Genomic DNA, 20,699 nt, shown 5'->3' on the forward strand with positions numbered 1-20,699 from the left:
TTGTTGAACTATATATCTTGCAGTTTATTGAGTCACTCTGCATGTTATGTAATATATACTGTTTATTGGGAGGTTTTGTGTAACTACATTTTTTAAGACGCGTGACCACAATTTTTTTAGAAATTAGAACTTGTCCGTCTTTAGGCGTGAAAAACTCGCAGATTGTAAAAGAAGTTATTTATGGCCGGAAAGGCTTTTAGTGTAGTGATCAAATTAGATTATGTGTTCGATTCGCCTGAAACAATATTATTTATACTTGGGAAAGATAAACTAGCAAAATATATGGTCTGTGTGACCACATTTTTTAAGGTGCGTGACCACTATTTTTTCAGAAATTAGAACTTGTCCGTCTTTAGGCGTGATAAACTCACAGATTGTAAAAGAAGTTATTTATGGTTGGAAAGACTTTTAGTGCAGTGATCAAATTAGATTAGGTATGTTGGACCATTACCATAAGTGATTAACGACTGTTAACCATGACTTATGTGAATTATTTCATATCCATGACAGTCTTTGGGAAAATCCTTTCAATTTTTTTAAGATTACTTTAAACTTATGAGAGAAATATCATTGGTGTGTCCATTTTACATGTCATTTAATGTTATGAAGTGATAAAATAGTCACAAATGATAATTTGGACGCTCAGAAAAATTGTGGTTACTCTAATGATAAAAAGTGGTTAAACGGTTTAAAAATTTAGTTAGTTTTCCATCTCTGTAAATTTTTTTAGATATCTATAAACTTATTAGAGAAATTCCAAGAGTACCCCCCTTTTATGTGTCTTGTACTGTTATGAGGTCATAGAAAAGCAATGAATGATAATTTTGACACACAGAAAAATTGTTGTTACTCCTTTGATTAAAATTGGTTAAACGATTTAGATATTTGGTTGGTTTTCCAGCCCTGTCAAATTTTTTATATTTCTCTAAACTTATCAGAGAAATATCATGAATGTTCCCCTTTTATTCGACGACAACATGCACAAAATCAATTTGATCCGACGACAACAGACACAAATTCAACAGTGACTCTGGGTGTTGGGTTTTGATTCGACGGTTAATTGGTGGAGGTCGGTGGTGGTTGGAGACTGGGGTTGGGTTACTGGAGGGAGATGGAGAGATCATGTTTTGAGAGAGAAGCTCTGCTTTTGCTGCATCTGTGTTTTTTTTTTTTTTTTGAGAGATAGAGAGAGTGAATAGTAATTGAATGTTTTTCCTTTTCATTTTTATTGGCTATTTCTTTTTATTTTTTTTATTTTTTTTTTAATTCCTCTTTACCTTGTCACCATGAATCAATTTTTAATGATTTCCTTGTCATGTCATGAGTGGTAGGAGAGGGTGTACACTTAAAAGTGTGTCCACCAATCTTTTTCCGATTGTAACCCTTGTTCCGTAAACTTTATTCATGTGATTGAAACCATAAGTTAAAGGATGTTCTCTTTTCATCTGATCTTGTTCTTCCTCGCTATTTTTATATGTTCACAATTGCTAACACTTAAGATATTACGGTAAAAAGAAATTCTTCGGATATATATAGGGTTGCACTATTATAATTTTTTTTGTTTGAAAAAGTTAAACTAGTGCACTGTTATAATTTTAATGGATGCTATAACATTACATGGAATTTCTATAATTTAACAAAGATAATGATAAAGGAAAGGAACCCAAGTAAAACTAAACAATGCAACTATATATGTATCTATAATAAAATACAAAAATGCAACTGAATAAAAAAAAAAAAAGAATATAAGGTGCAATTCTTTTGTACAATGGCACATAAACCCGCAAAACAATTGAACTCCTGCCACACATAAACTAGGTAATTCACCCATATACATATAAATTTAATAAACTTAATAAAACAAAAAAGAATATATACCACCATGAACATTCATCTATATCCTTCTCCTCCAATTCACATGCCAAAATGGGATAAAATTCTTGACTAGTTTTTCCTCAAGGTAGTTGACCATGACCATCATGGGGTTTCTAGAAATCATCTAAAAAGAATATCTCAATCTTCAAACATGTACCAAACCAACCAATATATGAAAATAGTAAATCAATGAATAAAATATTTATATAATACCATGCCATAGTTGTCAAGGCAGCATGAATTGACTTGACTAATAATATAATAACCTTTGAACTAGTCATAGCCACCAAGATTATAATATTAAAAATATCCCATTTGAAAAGTCTCAACTATTTTTTAAGGACAATAGGTAAAACTATGATCAAGATGATAATGAGGAGAATTATGATGGCAATACAAGTCCATTTTCTGGTATTCATTTGGTGCTTCCTAGCAACATGCAATTGTTGGACCCCACCTCTAACATACGAATTAGCACGTGCCACGTGGCTTTCAATATTATCCAATTGTTCACCTTGTGATTGAACCAAAACAGACATGTCCATAAACACTTGGTGAAGCTCCATTAGATTTCTTTCTATCTCTTTCACTGTGTCATGCCTCTCTTGAATTTCTTGGATTGTGTCCATGATGTTTGCTCTTCCTTGTTGCTGGATTGCTTTTTGTAAAAATGTTTCACTTTCACCTATGTTACATTAAAAAGATGTACACTATCAATAATTTTAATTAATTGTGAATAATAATAGAAACAAATCACTTTCTCAATCTACTAAAAAGTTTCTCCTATCATTATTCACTCTAGCTTAGGCATGGCAATAGGGCGGGGTGGGGACGGGTTTTACCTTCCCCGTCTCCATACCCGATTCTCATATACTTACCTGTTACCCTACCTATACTCAACGGGGATGAGAAATTGAATCTCATCCCCGTCCCCGACGGGTTCGGGTATCCCCGCCCCATCCCCGTCCCCGCATTGAATAATTTTTTTAATAAAAAATAGAATTTTTTTTGCATCCCCAAAGAGCAACGTTGTAATACATTATCCAACAATAAGCTCATTTTCACATTTGTTAGACAAAATGATTTAGTTGATCCTTTAAATATCAATGATAGTTTTTATTAACATGACAATTATCAAACAAAATAACATAATGTATCAACATAAAGTAATTTTTTACATTTGGGACGGGTTTGAGTATGGGTACCTATATACCCGTTACCCGTCCCATACCCGTGTTTTGAGATCGGGGAAAACCCATACTCATATCCAAACCCAGTCAAAACGGGGAAAACCCGTCAAATTGAATTTGGTTCGGGTGGATAATCACGGGTGTGGGTTTTGTTGTCATGCCTACTCAAGCTAGATCCTTGTTGGTTAAACTTTCACTTCAAGCAAATGTAAAAACTAAAAAGAAAAACCATATACTCTGAATTATGTACATATAACATATAAGCATATTGGCCTTGAATTAAAAAGAAAGTATGGTATTTGCTTACAATATTATTACTTGATTCATTTTTTTTAGGTGCGTAAAGAAAGTGGCAAACACCATCTGAAACTCACTCATACGATTAAAAAAGGTTTTGAGATTTTAATTCGGTTTCAATTTCTAAGATTTCAAAATATTAATTTCATTAAGATTTATGGTTTTATTTCTTGATCTCAAAAATAGATTAATTTACATAATATTTAACAATTAAAAAAGATAACGTAACCCTCTCTTCTTTTCTCTTTTCAAAATACTTCCACCTAAAGATACCCTTAAGAATGAATTATTAAAATTTAAAATAACTTCATGGTTAATTAAACACAACCAAAAGTTTATCATAGTATGAACATAGATAAATAAAAATTATAATATACAATGAAAAGTTGTGTGAATTGATGATATACATACCAGTGGAAATGAGGAGGTCAACGGTTTTGTCATCAGGATTCTCTCCGGTAACGGTATAGTATCTACGTTGTACAGTTTCTCTATATTCAGAAGATATTTGTTGTCTAAGGTTGTTAAAGCTATCCATGGAATCCTTAAGCTTCTTCCTCAAACCACTCACCACAGATGTTCTAGTCCGGTCCGAGGACGAACCAGGTCCAGCACCAGGCAAACTCCTACTAGCCTCGTTGGACCGGTCAAGTGCCTCGAGCCGTAGTTTAACAAGTTTAGCTTTCTTAAGAGCTAAAGCCACGTCAGCATCCATTTTGGAGCGAATATCCTTCACAGCTTTCGCACTGTGAAGGGTCTTGCTCCTCTCATGGGAGACTCTAAGGCTTTCGTAGAGACGATCTAGCTCCTTCAACTCCTCTTTAACACCTTCAACTTCTTCGAAGAATTTGTCGAGATGAACACCGGTTTGTGCAGTGTTCGGTGATGACATTTCGATCACATGGTGGTGGTTGTCCGGCGAAACTTGATCCGAGTTACGGAACCGGGAGAAAGAGCCGGAGAATAAATCATTCATCTTCTTGTTTATGTAAGAAAAAATAGAGAAGAGAAGGTTTTGTTACTTTTTCTGGAAGTTGAATATCTATAGTTGAACACTTGAACCTGTTTAGAGAATATGAATGAAGAAGTATTTATATTTATATGTTATGTAATGTAATGAAGAGAAATATGGATTTGGGATTTATATATAATGGTTGTTTCTTGAATGATATTGTAGTTTGAAATTTTCTTTGAAAAATAATAATAAAAGGGTGAGGAAGTGGGCGAGACTAGTTCAAATTACAATAAGGTGCAACATGTGAGTTATTATATAAAGAATAGTGAGAAAAACATTAGTTTTATTTTTATGCAATATTAATGTATTGAGCAATGAATACAAATGGCAAGTTTATAAGAATATCTAGTTTTTATTGGCTTTTTCAAAAAAGAAAAAAAAGAAAAAAAAAAAGAACATATAGTCTAGATTGGTAGTAGCAGTCAGGCAAAAGAGGGTAACTGGTCAAAGGGGGTTGGGAGAATTGGGCGTGTACAAATGGCTTCATAGGAAACTTCCTATGAATGAAGAGTGAAATTAAAGGGAAGCTGCTAGAAAGGTAGTTTGATTGTCAATGAAAAAGGTAATACTTGTATAAATAAAGAGGTTTGGGAAGAAAATTGTTCTTTGGGTGAGAAAATGGTTTTTTGTTTTTTTGGGTCTTAGGGTTACTAATAACATCGGACTTTGACTTTGGATCGTCTACATATAGATATGATGTCAACATCATCGGACTTTTGTATCCTCTACAATTGCAATATGGTGTTGTAAGTGTGGAAATGTCGAATTTAAAGATGATTTTTCTCTCTAAATCTAACGGTTCCTACAACTACAAATGTGGATGATCTAAATAGAACAACATCAACTTGAATAAAGATAATTTTAATTTGTTAAGCCAAATAAACATATGGAAGGAAATAAGTACACATTTATACTATTTACTTACTCAAAATAATATGTGAATGTCTCTCTGAGCCTCCGGATAAAAAAAGAAAAAAATAATAATAATAATAATAATATGTGAATGTCTCTAGTTTTGTTTATATCCCAATTGATAAGTGATGAAAATATGAGTGGATGTCATTAGCTCCTTTAAAATAATGAAAACTTCAATTGATCATCATTCTATATAGAGACTATAATCTCCAATATATCGAATGCAACGTATTATTTCTTCTTCCCATCTAAAGAACATCTAAGAAATAAGGAGTTTTAATTGAGAAAGAATCACAGACAGGTCATTACTCATGCCCTTTTTTCTTCATGTATTTATATTATTTGAGTTTCGATTAATATAATGAGCATCTTTTGTATATGACTAATTATTAAGTTAATTCTAACAATAGAAAAACTTTTCCTACCCTAACTTGATCAAGTATGTAAGTATAAAAATAAAATAAAAACCTCAGTTTTGTGTTGTCCAGAAGCACAATTCTATACATATTATGTCATCCTATATTACATATTAAAAACATAAGTCAGCTTATTTAGAAACGAAGTGGTTGTAAAGAAACATGTTGTAGTAAGACTTATATCCACCATCAAAAGCCAAAAAAAAATAAGAAGGATTGCAGTCCCACCAACCCTAATGTATTCATCACTAATTTTATCTATTTAGTTAATAACACACATATCAATGTTTATGTAATATTACAAGAAGACATATGAAGAAGTTAAATCATAATTTTAATACAAATATTAGTACATCAATATCAATCAACAAAATATTAATAAATACATTTATTTTATTTTTGATGTGAATTATAACCTTAAACAATGCAAGGACATAGCTAAATCTATCACTGTGACCATGATAGATTAACATCATGGTAGGATTAAACTGAGTCTGCAAATGCTGCAAATTCACAAGGTTTGCCTCACCACTATGAAGATGACCATATCATATTTCCTATCATAATTACAGATACAGTTATGAATCTTATGATATTACAAAATTAAAAAATTCATTGGATGGGAATAGCTGCTGCATTTCTCTGCATTGGTTTAATTGAGCCTCACAAATTGTAAAAGCAAAGAAGATAATTTATTAAGCGGATTGTACTATGTAAAATGAAAATATCAGTCACCAAACATAGCAACTGATCAAAATTGAAACCAGCATGATACTTACAGAAAAAGAATATGATACTCAAAATAATGACTTCCAAAAGTCCTCCTCAAAAGACCCAACCATTCCTTTCTAGATTACAGACCCCACATTCATCATCCAACCTTTTCATGGATTGAAATAATAAATCTGTAGGTCAATCCATGTTAGTCTCACCCTTCCAAGATCCTAAAAACATAATTTAACCAATATTCATAGAAGTTTATAGACAGACACTCTTAACCCCTAAGATTAAGTACCACCCGAAGGAGGAGGAGGTGACGGGGGAGTCTGCGCTGGAGCAGGCTGATTACCCCCACCGCCTCCACTATCATTATGTTGCCATGGTTTCACTGTGGCAAGAACCACAATCAAGACGATGATCAGAAGAAGTATAATACAATAACAGGCCCATTTCCTTGTGTTTTTCTGGTGCTTCCTTGCAGTTTGTAACTGATCGGTTCCAGTGTGCACAAACGAGCTCGCCCTAGCCACGTGGCTCTCGATATCGTCCAATTGTTCGCCTTGAAATTGTACCATTACTGTCATGTCGAGGAACACTTGGTGCAATGCCAGTAGACTCTTCTCCAAGTCTTTGACAGCGTCATGCCTCTCTTGAATTTCATTGATGGTGTCCAGAATTCTTCCCCTGCCTTGTTCTTGAATTGCTTTCTGAAGAAAGGTCTCACTCTCACCTACATAAGAGTGAAACTCACATCAGTTAGATATAAAATCTATTGAACTCGAACTTAAATATTAAAACTCAAACACTAGCAACATATACTTCACCAACTCAACAAACAACAAGCTATCTTTAAAAGTGATTCACTACGCATACTAAAATTTTCAAAAACCTTTTCTTTAGTGTTAAACCTACGATTTTTGAACAAGAGTGTTAAACCTACAATTATCATGCCACAGGAGGCTGATCAAGGGTATGAAAAAAGATTCTCTACCATCAATAAGGATTTCCTGGATTCACGCAGTCATCGGTTTGGCACTTTTTTAGTGTTAAAACTTAAATATACTGATACATATGTATCATGCCGTGAGAGGCAGAGAAGCTGTTGGAGGCTAATGAGGGTAGAACGAATCTCTACAAGCAGGGATCCTCTGCATTCACACAATCAGTAGGTCAACTCCATCCGATTTTGAAATATATTTTTATTCAATTAACAAATTTGGAAATTTGAGCCAACGCACACTTAGTGGATAAGACTTGATTGTTGTTATCTAGATCAAACAATGTTTATTATTGACCGCGTGAATGCAACGAATCTAACTGTATGGAAGCCAAATCCAGGTATCGCATCTCTTCAAGAGATTCAATTCTTACAATCATCATCTATGAAGGATTGACACGGACATCAGACATGATACCGTTGACACACCTGCAATAATTTCTTTTTTAAAAAAGACAAAATTGAATGTAATCATGTGTTTTGGTGTCAGACATCCGACACATCTTCAATTAGAATTGTCAATACTGCGGGACATCATCATACTAGTACCCTCACACTAAGGAGAATCATACACATTCTCCTCACTTGTATATACTATATACCAACCAATAAACCAATTCAATTAAGTCAAATTATTTTCCAATCCAAAATTGATGAAGAATTCAACTCATGATGATCACCTAGTAAAACACACTAGAATTTATTTATATAAAAATTAATTTCAACATCAAATTATCATAAAACATGATTAGTTTTAAACAACAAAATCAAAGAGATATAAAAATTACCAGTAGATATCAATAGATCAAGAGTCTTATCATCAGGATTCTCTCCAGTAACAGTAAAAAAACGCCGTTGAACAGTCTCTCTATACTCCGTTGTAATAACTTCACGCAAACGATTAAAACTCTCCATAGAATCCTTCAACTTCTTCTTCAATCCATTCACCACCGAACTCCTCGTCCGGTCCGACGATGAACCCGGTCCACACCCTTCCAAATTCCGGTTCGCTGCATTAGATCTTTCCAACTTCTCTAACTTCAGCTTCACCATCTTCGCCTTTTTCAACGCCGCAGAAACTTCTTCGTCCATACGTGAACGAAGCTCCTTCACTCCTTTAGCATCGTGAACCGTTTTCGTCTGTTCGTTAGTCTTTGAAAGTCGTTGGTGGATTGATTCTAGCTCTTTTAGATCATCTTTTACTCCTTCGACATCGTCGAAGAATTTGTCAAGGTTTATTCTACCTCCTGCTCCTGCTCCGGTTCTGGTTCCGGCACCGTCTGTCATCTCGATGACGTGGTGCCGGTCCGGTGAAACTTCTTCGCTACGGAAGCGAGAAAATGAACCGGTGAATAAGTTGTTCATTTTTCTTCAGTGTGTGAGATTTGATTCAGAAATGATCGAAAAATGTGTAATAAGAAAGAGAGAAGAAAGACTGAAAGAGTTTTGAAGTCAATGGATATTTAAAATGATGGAGTAGGATAAAGAGAATGGGGTGGAATGTAGAGGATAATACCGCGTGCGTGCGTGCGTGTGGCGTGTTTGGTTTAAAACAAGAAACTTCGGATTGGTTCAAACATTGAAGGACAGAAGCGCGTTGATTGGTCTGATTAATGATTTTACTGATTTGTAGTTTTGATTGTGCTGTATGTCTTTGTGCTAGTACAATTTAACTTATGACTTTTTTGCTTAAGAATAAAGAAAACTTTCCAAACGCGGGGGAAAATTCACTTTTAAGGTAAGATTATTATTTCATCCGTATCCAATCCAAATATGTCACTTTTTCCTAATGATATTAATCTCTGTCTTAAAGTCTAATTAATCATTTTACTATTTCTTCATCTAGAGAGCTAATCTAGTCGTTCACCAAAGAAAGAAAGAAAAAAAAAAAGAGCTAATCTAATTTTTTATCTAGAGAATTAATCTGATTTCTTGCTTAAAAGGTATGAATGCATTTAGACTCGTAGCAATGTAATTTTTCTTTTGAGTGGACTCGGACCAATGTATGTTGTCAAAAAATAATCCTAACAACAAACTTTTTGACACATAATCTCCTTTAGTTGTTTTTGATAAAAAAATTAAAACTTTTATTTATTAAAATTTATGAGTTTGTTAAATTTACACGGGACTTATATAATTAAGTGAAACACACATAAATTTTAACAAGTAACGGATAAAGTGTTGAAAAATATGTTTTTGGGTTGGTACGAAAACTAAAAGCAAAATATGTGTAAATTTTATAGGACAAAACTTATATAAAAGATTTTACTCCCACCATTAGGAGTAAAATTGAGGCAGACCATGACCATTTTTGGTCAAAGAGTTTGCTAGTGCATTATTTTCTCTTAGAATGTGAGAACAACAACAAATGATGTCTTTCACTATCTTTAAATATTTGTCTCAACGATTGTTTAAACTCCAAGGAAACTCATAAGCTTGTTTAAAGGCATTGACCATTGTTTGAGAGTCTGTTTCAATCCAGATATTACGCCAGTTCAGCTTCTTTGTTATTTCAACAACAAACATCAAAGCACATAGCTCTATAGTAAATGCAATTGGGATGCTTATATTCTGCACGAATCCACCCTTAAAATTGGCATAGCCATCTCTGAGTATGACTTCAATAGAAGCAGATGAAGGATCACCAAAGGTCGAGCCATCAATGTTGGCCTTAATCCAACCAGGCGCAGGTGGAATCCACCTAACTTCAATTTTCTCCAACAACCTGACATGTTTGTAAGAGACGCCAAGGAACCTAGTAACATAGAAGTCCATCTTAGAAGAATTACCATTTTCCTTCACTCGAGAACTGCTAAGCTTAATCTCAACAAGAATATGACTTATGAGGTTTTGAATAGATGAGTGGTTGTTCTGAAATCTCCTAGCATTCATCTCAATCTAAACCTTCCAAACTATATGAACCACAACAGACAATATCAAATAGTGAGCAAAACTTTCCCAGTGATTATTGCAACTATCAATTAAGGCACTCCAACTACTTCTATCAATATTACACTTTATTCATGTGTTCCTAAATTTTCTCTATGAAAGGACAATTAAGAAAAAAAGTGTTAAGATGTTTCAACATTATTCTAACAAAAAACAACAAATAGAGACAATTATACAACCTCTATTTCTTAAGTTTTCATCTGTGGGGAGCTTGCCAAGAGCGAACTCCATAGAATAAAGCATCTAGATAAAGGAATATAGTTGTTCCAAATATCTTTACACCAACTAACGGAGGGCCAAGAACCTTTCACAAAGTTGTGGGCCTCTTTCCCGGTGAGCAATCCATTCACCAGCTCAATTTATCTGGCACAAGTTCCAAAGCAATTGTTCCATTGTTGATTTCATGTGCTAGTATAGGGGCTCTAAATAGAATGTTCCTTAGGAGAACATGGTTGAGTCATTATTACAATGTATTACTTTTATCAATCAGAGAACATGGTTGAGTCATTATTACAATGTATTATTTTTCTTGTAATTTTTTTTATAACCATTGCATTTTATTTACGTAAGTGTTATTCATATAAATTGGATTAAATGGACGAAGATTTGTCAACCTAAGAGTAAGGGAGGCTTAGGGGTGAAAGACTTTAGGAGGATGAATTTGAGCCTTATGGCAAAGTGGAAGTGGCAAATTCTTCAAGACGAACTACCTCTTTGGAAAGTGGTTTTGAGAGAGAAATATGGGGGAAATTGTAACGCCCTATTTTATTATTTATTTATTTTATTGAGTTTAGATGTTTTTTATAATTTAGTCGATTTATTTTGATGAGTGATATTTTGTTATATTATATGTTGGTATTTATTAGTATAATATATATGTTATTTGATGTAGAAATATATATGTTATCTCGTGTAGAAATACATTTGTTATCTCGTGTAGTAATATATATGTTATGTGGTGTATAAATATATTTGTTATTTGGTGTAGAAATATATATGTTATCTGGTGTAGAAATATATTTGTTATTTGGTGTAGAAATATATTTGTTATTTGTTATATATATATATATATATATATATATATATATATATATATATATATATTAAAATAGAATATTGAGATGTGAGGGCAGATTTGGAATAAGGGATAATATGTTAGGTTTATAAAAAGAGAGGTTAGGAATAGAGAAACAGAATACGTGAAAACAGTTTTTGGGAGAATAGGGAGAAACCAAGAGAAGAGAAGAGTCAGAGAAGAGAAAGCGGTAGAACCTTGCGATCATCTAACCTATGGTAAGGGTGGACTAGCTTTCTCTAATAATGGGTTGTATAATTCTGAAAAAGGGTTTAACCTTGTAGTTGTTATTAGTTTTGATGTTATAGAAATTAAGGTTAAATTTCATTCATAATCTTTTGTATAATCTTTTTTTCTACTTCTACCCATAAGTGCCTATTTGTATAAAGTGACTATTGTGGATTTAATTGGTGAAATTTGTGCTTATATTTTGATGCAATGTGTGGGTATGTGAATTTGATGTTAATTAAGTTGTTGATGATGAATTTATATGTTCAAGTTATGTATATATGTATACTTGTGTTTTTGCTCAAAATTGGTGAAGTATGATGTTGTTTTTTGATGATTTTCTAAAATAATGATTTGGGTCAAGTTTTATATGGTTTTGAGTCTCTTTAGATGTATATAAATGTTTAGACAAACTTTGGGATCAAGTTTGGGCATAGGGAAGTTAAAATTGAGATTTTATAGTGAAAAATGGGTTTTTCCTGAGTTGCTCTCTGACAGCACGTCCTCTTTCATGTTCTTGCGTCTTTTTCACACGTTTTTCTTTTGAATTGGCCTTTGGTGTAAACATGAAAGTTGTAGATAATTGAGTTAGCCTTCCAGTGGCTTTGGTTTGACTTGAAAATGATTTTTGGTTTTTTAGTTATGATGAAAATACTTCATGGAGGTCTTAGTGAAATTTTATGAAAATTCCGCATAACTATTTCTAAGTCAACCCAAAACTTATGGATTGTCTCCAAACTTCAAAGCTTGTGCACTATGAGTTCAGTTAAGGTGTTTAAGAGTATTTAACCTATGTTGCGATGAATCTATCTTGGTTTGACGTGAATATCTTTAATTGATTAATTATTATATGAATGTATATGTTAATGAATATGATATTATATGACGCTGTTCATGATTGATGAATTATTATATGAATGTATATGTTGATGAATATGATGTTGTATGATTATGTTCATGATTGATGAAGTATTATATGAATGTATATGTTGATGAATATGATGTTGTATGATTATGTTCATGATTGATGAAGTATTATATGAAGGTATATGTTGATAAAAATGATGTTACATGATGTTGTTTATAATTGATGAATTATGATATTATGATGCGAAGTCGTTGTTACTGTTGTTGTGTTAATATCGTTAAGCTGCAAGTTCTAAGTTGTTGAAGTCGTATAAGTTGTTGAAGTTGTATAAGTTGTCAAAGCTGTCTAAGTTGTTAAAGTTGTTGGTTGCTGAGTCCATGCATACTCATTAAAGTTGAGGGTTTGATGCCCTGTGAGCCTATTTGCTCTATTAAGTTGAGGGCTTGATGCCCTGTGAGCCTATTTGCTCTATTAAGTTGAGGAGCCTATTTCCTCTATTAAGTTGGGGGCTTGATGTCATGTGAGCCTATTTGCTCTATACGTTGGGGGCTTGATGCCCTGATTGGTACCACATGCATATTGCATTTGTCAAGTTGATGTTGTTGTCGTTGCATTGTCGTTGATGTCGAGTTGTCGGTGTTGTCGTCGTGTTGTCAAGTTGTCGAAATAATTAATGATTTATAGTTGGAATTATGTGAAGTATCAATATTATTTATTGTTGTTATTTATGTTGTTTATGTGAAGCATTATTAATGATGATTTGAAGTTAATTGATGATTTATAGTTAGAATTATGTGAAGCATTAACATTGTTTAATTGTTGTTGTTTATGTTGATAAATTCTCTTACTTAAATTATTGTTTATTAGTTTTACTAATGATGAATAGATGTTGTTATGTGTTGTTAAATTCTTTTAAAGAATTATATGCTTATTATTATTGAATGTGAAATCTCACCTCTTCTGTTTGAATGTTGCCTCTACGTGGGTAACGTGCAGATAACCAGAATTAGCTGTTTATGTGAGTTGACTCTCTCACGCGTCGTCTTAGGGTCGCTCTGATACGTAACGGGATGGGGATCTTTGCATTGTTTTCCATTTGTTACGTATATTTATGAATTATGTTGATGAACCACCTAGAATAGAATTTTAATAAGTTGTTTATGTTGAGGCCGTAGTGCCATTTTGTTGAATAATGAAATGTTTTTCCGTTGCGATGTAATTTGAATTATTGATGAAAGATTTTTAAATAAATAGTAATTCTACTCTATTTATCTTTTAAAGTAGTGTGACATCCTGCTTAAGTTGATTACACTGATTATTATGTACAAAATTTCAAGTTGGAAAAACAAGGTGTTACATGAATATTTCCATGGTTTATCACGAGGAAGGGACCAGGTGGCCACGCCTCGCATCGGGGTGGAGGAAGAAGTTGAAGACTTTAGAGGTTGGTTTGGGGGCGAATTGGTTTTCCAACAATGTGGTTCGTAAGGTGTCTAATGGGAGGGGTACTTGTTTTTGGAAAGATAAGTGGATTGGTGAGCTACCTTTAGCCATCCTCTTCCCCAGGTTATTCTCTATATCGACACATAAAGAGGCAAAAGTCGGAGACTTGTGGAGTTTTATTGATGGGACGGTGCTTTGGAATCTTACTTCGAGACGACAACCTTTCATTTGGGAGAGAAATCTTATTAGTAATTTACTAGGTCTCATTGGAGGAGTTGTTTTGGGTAGAGATGAGGATAGTTGGGTTTGGGTGCCGGAGGAGGGTGGTAAGTTTTCGGTGCGGTCCTCTTATAGAGTTTTGGAGGATGATGTTCTTCTTCAAGAAGGGTTGAGTGTGTTAGAGGAGGAGGTGTTTGACAATCTTTGGAAGAGTCCGACTCCCTCCAAAGTTGTGGCTTTTTCTTGGATGGCCTTGATGGATCGTATTTCGACAAGGGCTAACCTTAGGCACCGAAGTGTTTTGGCCCCCGGGGATCTTTGTGTTTGTGTGCTTTGTGGTGAGATGGAGGAGACTACATCTCATCTCTTTCTGCATTGTGAGATGACGTGGTTAATTTGGCGTAAGGTGCTAAATTGGTTAGATATCAATTTTATCACTCCACAAATTAAATTTGCTTCTCCATTTTGGTTGTCGGAATGGTGAGGTGAGCTCTCGGAAACTTCAGAAAGCTTTTATGTTGGTTTGGCATGCCACTATTTGGATGATTTGGAAGGAAAGAAATTCGAGGATTTTTAAAAACCAATTCAAGAACTTCGATGAGGTTGTTGAAGATATCAAGGCGGTGTCTTGGTGTTGGTCTTTGAGTAGATTGAGAATAGCTTCTTGTCTCTTCTTCGAGTGGTGTTGGAATCCGAGAGAGTGCATTAGACGGAAGTGATGGCGTTGCTCTCTGTTGATTGGCATCAGTTTGGCTGGGATAAGTGTTTCGGCTTCTTTTGTTTTTCTTCCTGTTTGCGGTTTGTATGCGGCATAGGTTTTGTGTAACGCCCTATTTTATTATTTATTTATTTTATTGAGTTTAGATGTCTTTTTATAATTTAGTCGATTTATTTTGATGAGTGATATTTTGTTATATTTTATGTTTGGTATTTATTAGTATAATATATATGTTATTTGGTGTAGAAGTATATATGTTATTTGGTGTGGAAATATATATGTTATCTGGTGTAGAAATATATTTCTTATTTGGTGTAGAAATATATACGTTATAGAAATATATTTATTATAGAGATATATTTGTTATTTGTTATAGAAATATTATATATATATATATATATAATATTGAGATTGGGAGGACATATTTGGAAATAAGAGAAAATAAGTAGGTTAAGGATTTATATAAAAGGGAGAGTTAGAATTAGAAAATAAGGATTACGTGAAACCTGTTTTTGGAGAAAAAGGGAGAAACCAATAGAAGAGAAGAGAAAGCGGTAGAACCTTGCGATCAATCAATCTAAGGTAAGGGTGGGACTAACTTTCTCTAATTCTAAGTTGTATGATTCTGAAACTGAATTTAACAGGTGGTAGATTGTAGTTTTGGAAATTTGAGAATTATGTTTAGAAGTTGTAATTGGTTGTTTTAATTGTAGAATTGATTGTTGAAATTAAGATGTTAATGAAGTTAGGGTTGTGAAAAGAAGTTAGAGTTTTAAAAAGAAGTTATGGTTTTTAATTGCAATTTGATTGTTGAAAGAGTATGTAATATGATGAATTAAGGTAATAATTGGTGTTCAGGTTGTAGAATAATCATAGGTTAAGTTTCCTATCAAATTTGGGATTTGGGTAAATGAAATTTGGGTTTTTTGGGTGAAAAATGTGCAGAAATCGTAACAGCAGGGGAAAAACTCGCTAGAAGTTCGCTAAGTAGTTGAAGTTGCATTGTCGAGTCGAAGTCGTTGATGTTGCATTGTCGTTGTCGTTAAGTTGTCATTTATCAATGAGTTGTTAATGAAGAACTATGTGAAGTATTAATATTTATTAATCGTTGTTGTTTATGTTGTTATATGATGATGTGAAGTATATAATGTTATAAGATGATGTTTATGATGTGATGATTATGTTGTTATATGATGATATTTATGATTTGACTATTATGAGTTATATGATGATGAATATGAAGTTGATGATGATTAGAAGTTGATTGAGCTATTAATGAAGTACTATATGAAGAATTATTATTATTAATTGTTGATGTTTAAGTTGTTAAATGCATTTGATGAATTAAATGCTTATTATTATTGAATGTGAAATCTCATCCCTTCTGCTTGAAAATGTTGTCTTTAGAATTGGGTAACTTGCAGGTAATCAAGGTTAGCTGTTGAAGTGAGTGACTCTCTCACGAGTCGTCTTAGAGTCGCTCTGATACGTAACGGGATGGGGAATCCTTATTGTTTTCCATGTGTTGCGTATTTATTGTGAAATTATGTTGAAGATTTATCTAGACTGGATTTTAAATAAGTTGTTTAAGTTGAGGTCGTTGTGCCAACACGATGTTTAATTTAAATGTTTTCCGCTGAATTGAAATTTAAATTGATGACATGAGATGATTGAAATAAATAGTAATTTTACTATATTTATATATTAAAGTAGTGTAGTATCATGTTTAGTTGTTTACTCTGATTTTATGCAAAAAAATTCAAGTTGGGAAAACGGGGTGTTACATTTTGTGCTAGGATTCTTGCCATTAGCTTTTCCTTCTCTTTTCTGTTTGCTGTGCCTTTTGGTTTATTGGGTTGTATGTGCTCTAATTCATTTGTAAGGTTGTGGTCTTTACTGTTATATCTCTACGTCATTTGCACATTTTGTGCTTGGCTAAACAATTGAATATGCTTTTTCAAAAAAAAAAATCATATAAATTGGATTTGTTTCATTGACTTTCATACGGGTGCATTGGTGTTGTTTTGTTTATCGTTTTGATACAACATTGTTTGATTTTTCTGCCTTGTTGCGATTTTTGTTGGGTTTAAACGACATATCAACTTTGATCAATTACAAATTCAGTTATAATGATTTGGACATAAATGTTACAAATTCAAAGACATTGGTATTTCGACCAAAAAATGGTGGGACTCAATCCTAAGTGGATGAATTAAGATTGAGTCGCAACCAGCAATAAGCTCTATAAAATGTTCTTATATACATTGGTCACACGAACGTGCTTGCTTTATATACATAATTCAACATTATCATACGTATCAACATATTTACCATCAACAAACAGTACATATTTATTCTAAATCATATGAAAACAATAACCGTTGTTAACATCACATTGATCACATATAATCATAAGTGGGCAAACAATTATCTTTTGCATGGTTAGTTGCAATCCATGGAAACAACATTTCAACAAAAAAACAATCATATTGAAAAGTTGTAGATCATGTGCATGTGCAAAATTTAATTTTTGGTAAGTTCACAGTTTGATGTAGGTGTAAAACTTTTGTTTTGGTCTGTTAGAAACTACATCTTTATGTTGGTTCGTGGGAAACTATACATTTGTGTTGGTTTGTGAGAGACTGCAAATTTTAGTACGAGTGGCCATACGACCTTATAATGAATGGTTATATTTCATAATCATTTGGACGTGATAAGCCTTGTAAGAACATTTTATAGATCCTATTATTAGCTAGGACGCTACCCTAAAACCCTATAGACACTTTATTCTTAGACCTTGATCTCGATTCACCATAGAAAAGGTATACCCGGTATACGTAAGTGAGAACAAAAATGAAGGGTTAACACCCCATTTTTCTAACTTGAAATTTTTTGCATAAATCAGAGTAAACAACTAAATATGATGTTACACTTCTTTCAAATATAAATATAGTAAAGTTACTATTTATTCAATCAACTCATGTCATCAAATTAAATCTCAATGCAGCGGAAAACATTTAAATTCAACACCATGTTGGCACAACGACCTCAACTTAAACAACTTAATTAAAATCCAGTTTTAAACAAATCTTCAACATAAAATCATGATAAATACGTAACACATGGAAAACAAACAAATCTCCATCCCGTTACGTATCAGAGCGACCCTAAGACGACAACACGTGAGAGAGTCGTCTCACTTCAACAACTATTTTTGATTACCTGCAAGTTACCCACGTAGAGGCAACATTTCCAAACAGAAGGGGTGAAATTTCACATTCAATAATAATAAGCATATAATTCATCAAATGCATTTAACAACTTAAACATCATCAATTAATAACAATAATTATTCATATAGGACTTCATTAATAACTCATTGAAAAACGACAACTTAAAGACTACGATAATGCGACATCAACTTATTAAACTCGACAATGCAACTTCAACTTCTTAATCATGAATGTGATACCAACCAGGGCATCAAGCCCTTAACATATAGAGTATAATTATACTCACAGGAGATCAAACCCTCAACTTAAAGAGCAAAAACTCACAGGGCGTCAAACCCTCAACGTAAAGAGCAAAGGCTCACATGGCATCAAGCCCTCAACTTTAAACGAGTATGCATGGACTCAACAACTTACAACTTAGACAACTCCACAACTTATATGACTCCAATATCTTGGAATAACAACTTACAACTTTACAACTTAGACCAACACTTGCAACTTAATGACAATAATGATTCAACAACAGCAGAGACAGCAACATAAACATCTTGCAACATTGATAACAACAGCTTGAATGATATAAACAATAATAATTTCCATATCATACGTTTTCAACACGTTATATAAATATCTTAAATTAATCAACAATCATTAATCATTTGATTCAGGCTCTCTGTAAGTCTATGACTTAATAACAACCTCCACTCCTATCCGAGGATCAACTCTCAACATCACGTGCGACAAGGATCGCAAGAACCCTAAACAAGGTTAACTGGCACTGAGTAGCTCGCGAGGCGAGTCACTCTACTCGCTATGGTGAGTTCGGAAAAAAGGGGTACTCGCTATGACGAGTTAGCTACTCGTCGTGGCGAGCTAAATCTGATTGCTCTCGGGAGTTTGACATTTTTCACTCAAAAATCTCATTTTTAACTTCCCTATGCTCAAATTTAATCTAAAAACTAGTATAATCTTTCCTAAACAGGTTAAGGTACTCAAAACCATCTAAAACTCGACCTCTAACATCAATTCTCGAAATCATGTTTTTCTCACTAGGTAACTCGCTATGGCGAGCGACAACTAAGGTCACTCGCGAGGCGAGGGGTTTTACTCGCGAGGCGAGATCAGTTACTCGCTATGGCGAGCAATGAATGTCAGCTCGGGCAGAATTGCAAATTTTCTCAAAACTCATCAAATTCAATGGTTCTGACTTTAAAACTGACTCTAATCATTGTTCTATGAATAGTCTAAGGTCTGGACACTAATTCTACATCAATTTAACAGATTCCTACTCTTAATTAATCAATTCTCCAACTTTTAACCTAATTCTCAAATCATCAAACTAAAACCTACAACATGTTAAATCCAATTCTTAGAATTAAAGAAGGTTAGTCCCACCCTTACCTTAGGTTTCGATCGCAAGCTTCTCCTCTTATGTTCTTCTCTTCTCTTGTTTACTCCATTTTTTTCCAAAAACTTGTTTCACGTAAAAAACTATTATGACTCTACTTTCTCCTATTTATTTCTTCAACCCTTTTTATCTTATTTCCACTTATTCCACCAAACTCTTCTAATTTCCAAAACAGCCCTCACAACTTAATCTTATTTTATTTTCAAATCTTATTCTATTAAATAAAAAAATAAGCCACTTAATAAATCAACAACACATCAAAAAAATCATATAAATCACATAAGTCATAAAAATAGACTCTAAACTCAATAAAATAATCAAATAATTAAATAGGGCGTTACAGACAACACTCTATATGGAAATGAAATGAAATTACAACACCGCTTTATTTGTAATCAGGTTTGAAGTAAAACAAAAGACAATAAAAACATATCTAGATACAATTTTCAATAATTAAGATTAAACTTGTAAACAACGACAATAAAGACTCAACGTGGCTAAAAGGTGACATACCAAGAAAGAAAAAATAAGATGATTGTGGAATGACCCATGAAACCCAAAAAGATTACTTACGATGCTCGTATTTTGATTTTTTTTTTTTTTTGAGAGAGTTGTATTTTGAACTTGTAGTACGAGGGATTTCAAGATTTGAGCCAACAAAAGAGGAGAGAGAAAGTTAAAGACCTATTTTTGTGACTGAGACATTCAATATGACATAATAAGCATTGACACATCATAAATAAATATGTAACATCATTGAAAAATGACAAAAAAACAAGATGGAGAACAAAATAAAAATAAAATAAAATAAAATAGAGGACAAAAACCTAGTTTTAAAATAAGAGGACCAACATTTCATTTTTCTCTAAAATAAGCAAAATAAAAAATGTATTTAAGCTTCAAATTTATTATTTTCGATAACAAGTTTCTACCTTTGATGGAAGGCAACGCTCTGAACCCTCCGATTCACACAACAAGGAGTTATTGATAATTCAAAGTTTGATCATAAAGTATATATTGTCCGATCAAAATTATTCTAAAATCGAACTTTAAATTCTCCCAAATAATTTGTTGTTTAGTGGAGTTCATTAATGATTCAAGTTTAATTACTTGTTTCACTATTATTCTTTTCT

At 33.1% G+C, this 20,699-nt stretch overlaps 2 protein-coding genes across 2 annotated transcripts; both read right to left on the bottom strand.

The window, feature by feature from the left end:
* Window positions 1-1,668: 1,668 nt before the first annotated feature.
* LOC11424057 (syntaxin-121) lies at window positions 1,669-4,692 on the bottom strand. Its single transcript, XM_003590280.4, has 2 exons — window positions 3,774-4,692; window positions 1,669-2,560 (listed from the first exon to the last, which is right to left on the bottom strand). Exons 1-2 carry the CDS (start codon window positions 4,336-4,338, stop codon window positions 2,205-2,207), a joined length of 921 nt encoding a protein of 306 aa, XP_003590328.1. The 5' UTR covers window positions 4,339-4,692; the 3' UTR covers window positions 1,669-2,204.
* Window positions 4,693-6,378: 1,686 nt separating this feature from the next.
* LOC11425596 (syntaxin-121) lies at window positions 6,379-8,879 on the bottom strand. The gene is made up of 2 exons (XM_003590281.4): window positions 8,214-8,879; window positions 6,379-7,158 (listed from the first exon to the last, which is right to left on the bottom strand). The coding sequence occupies exons 1-2, from the start codon at window positions 8,788-8,790 to the stop codon at window positions 6,716-6,718; spliced, it is 1,020 nt and encodes a 339-aa protein (XP_003590329.1). The 5' UTR covers window positions 8,791-8,879; the 3' UTR covers window positions 6,379-6,715.
* Between the last annotated feature and the right edge of the window lie 11,820 nt (window positions 8,880-20,699).

This window comes from Medicago truncatula, chromosome 1, assembly GCF_003473485.1.
Source record: "Medicago truncatula cultivar Jemalong A17 chromosome 1, MtrunA17r5.0-ANR, whole genome shotgun sequence".
Classification (NCBI taxonomy): Eukaryota; Viridiplantae; Streptophyta; class Magnoliopsida; order Fabales; family Fabaceae; genus Medicago; species Medicago truncatula.

What these genes read in the sequence shown, in the direction of transcription:
- LOC11424057 (XM_003590280.4), bottom strand. Translation starts at nt 4,338, where the DNA reads ATGAATGATTTATTCTCCGGCTCTTTCTCCCGGTTCCGTAACTCGGAT. An exon ending in TGACCTCCTCATTTCCACTG is followed by an intron (nt 2,561 to 3,773) that starts GTATGTATATCA and finishes AATGTAACATAG; the next exon opens with GTGAAAGTGAAACATTTTTA.
- LOC11425596 (XM_003590281.4), bottom strand. Translation starts at nt 8,790, where the DNA reads ATGAACAACTTATTCACCGGTTCATTTTCTCGCTTCCGTAGCGAAGAA. An exon ending in TGATCTATTGATATCTACTG is followed by an intron (nt 7,159 to 8,213) that starts GTAATTTTTATA and finishes ACTCTTATGTAG; the next exon opens with GTGAGAGTGAGACCTTTCTT.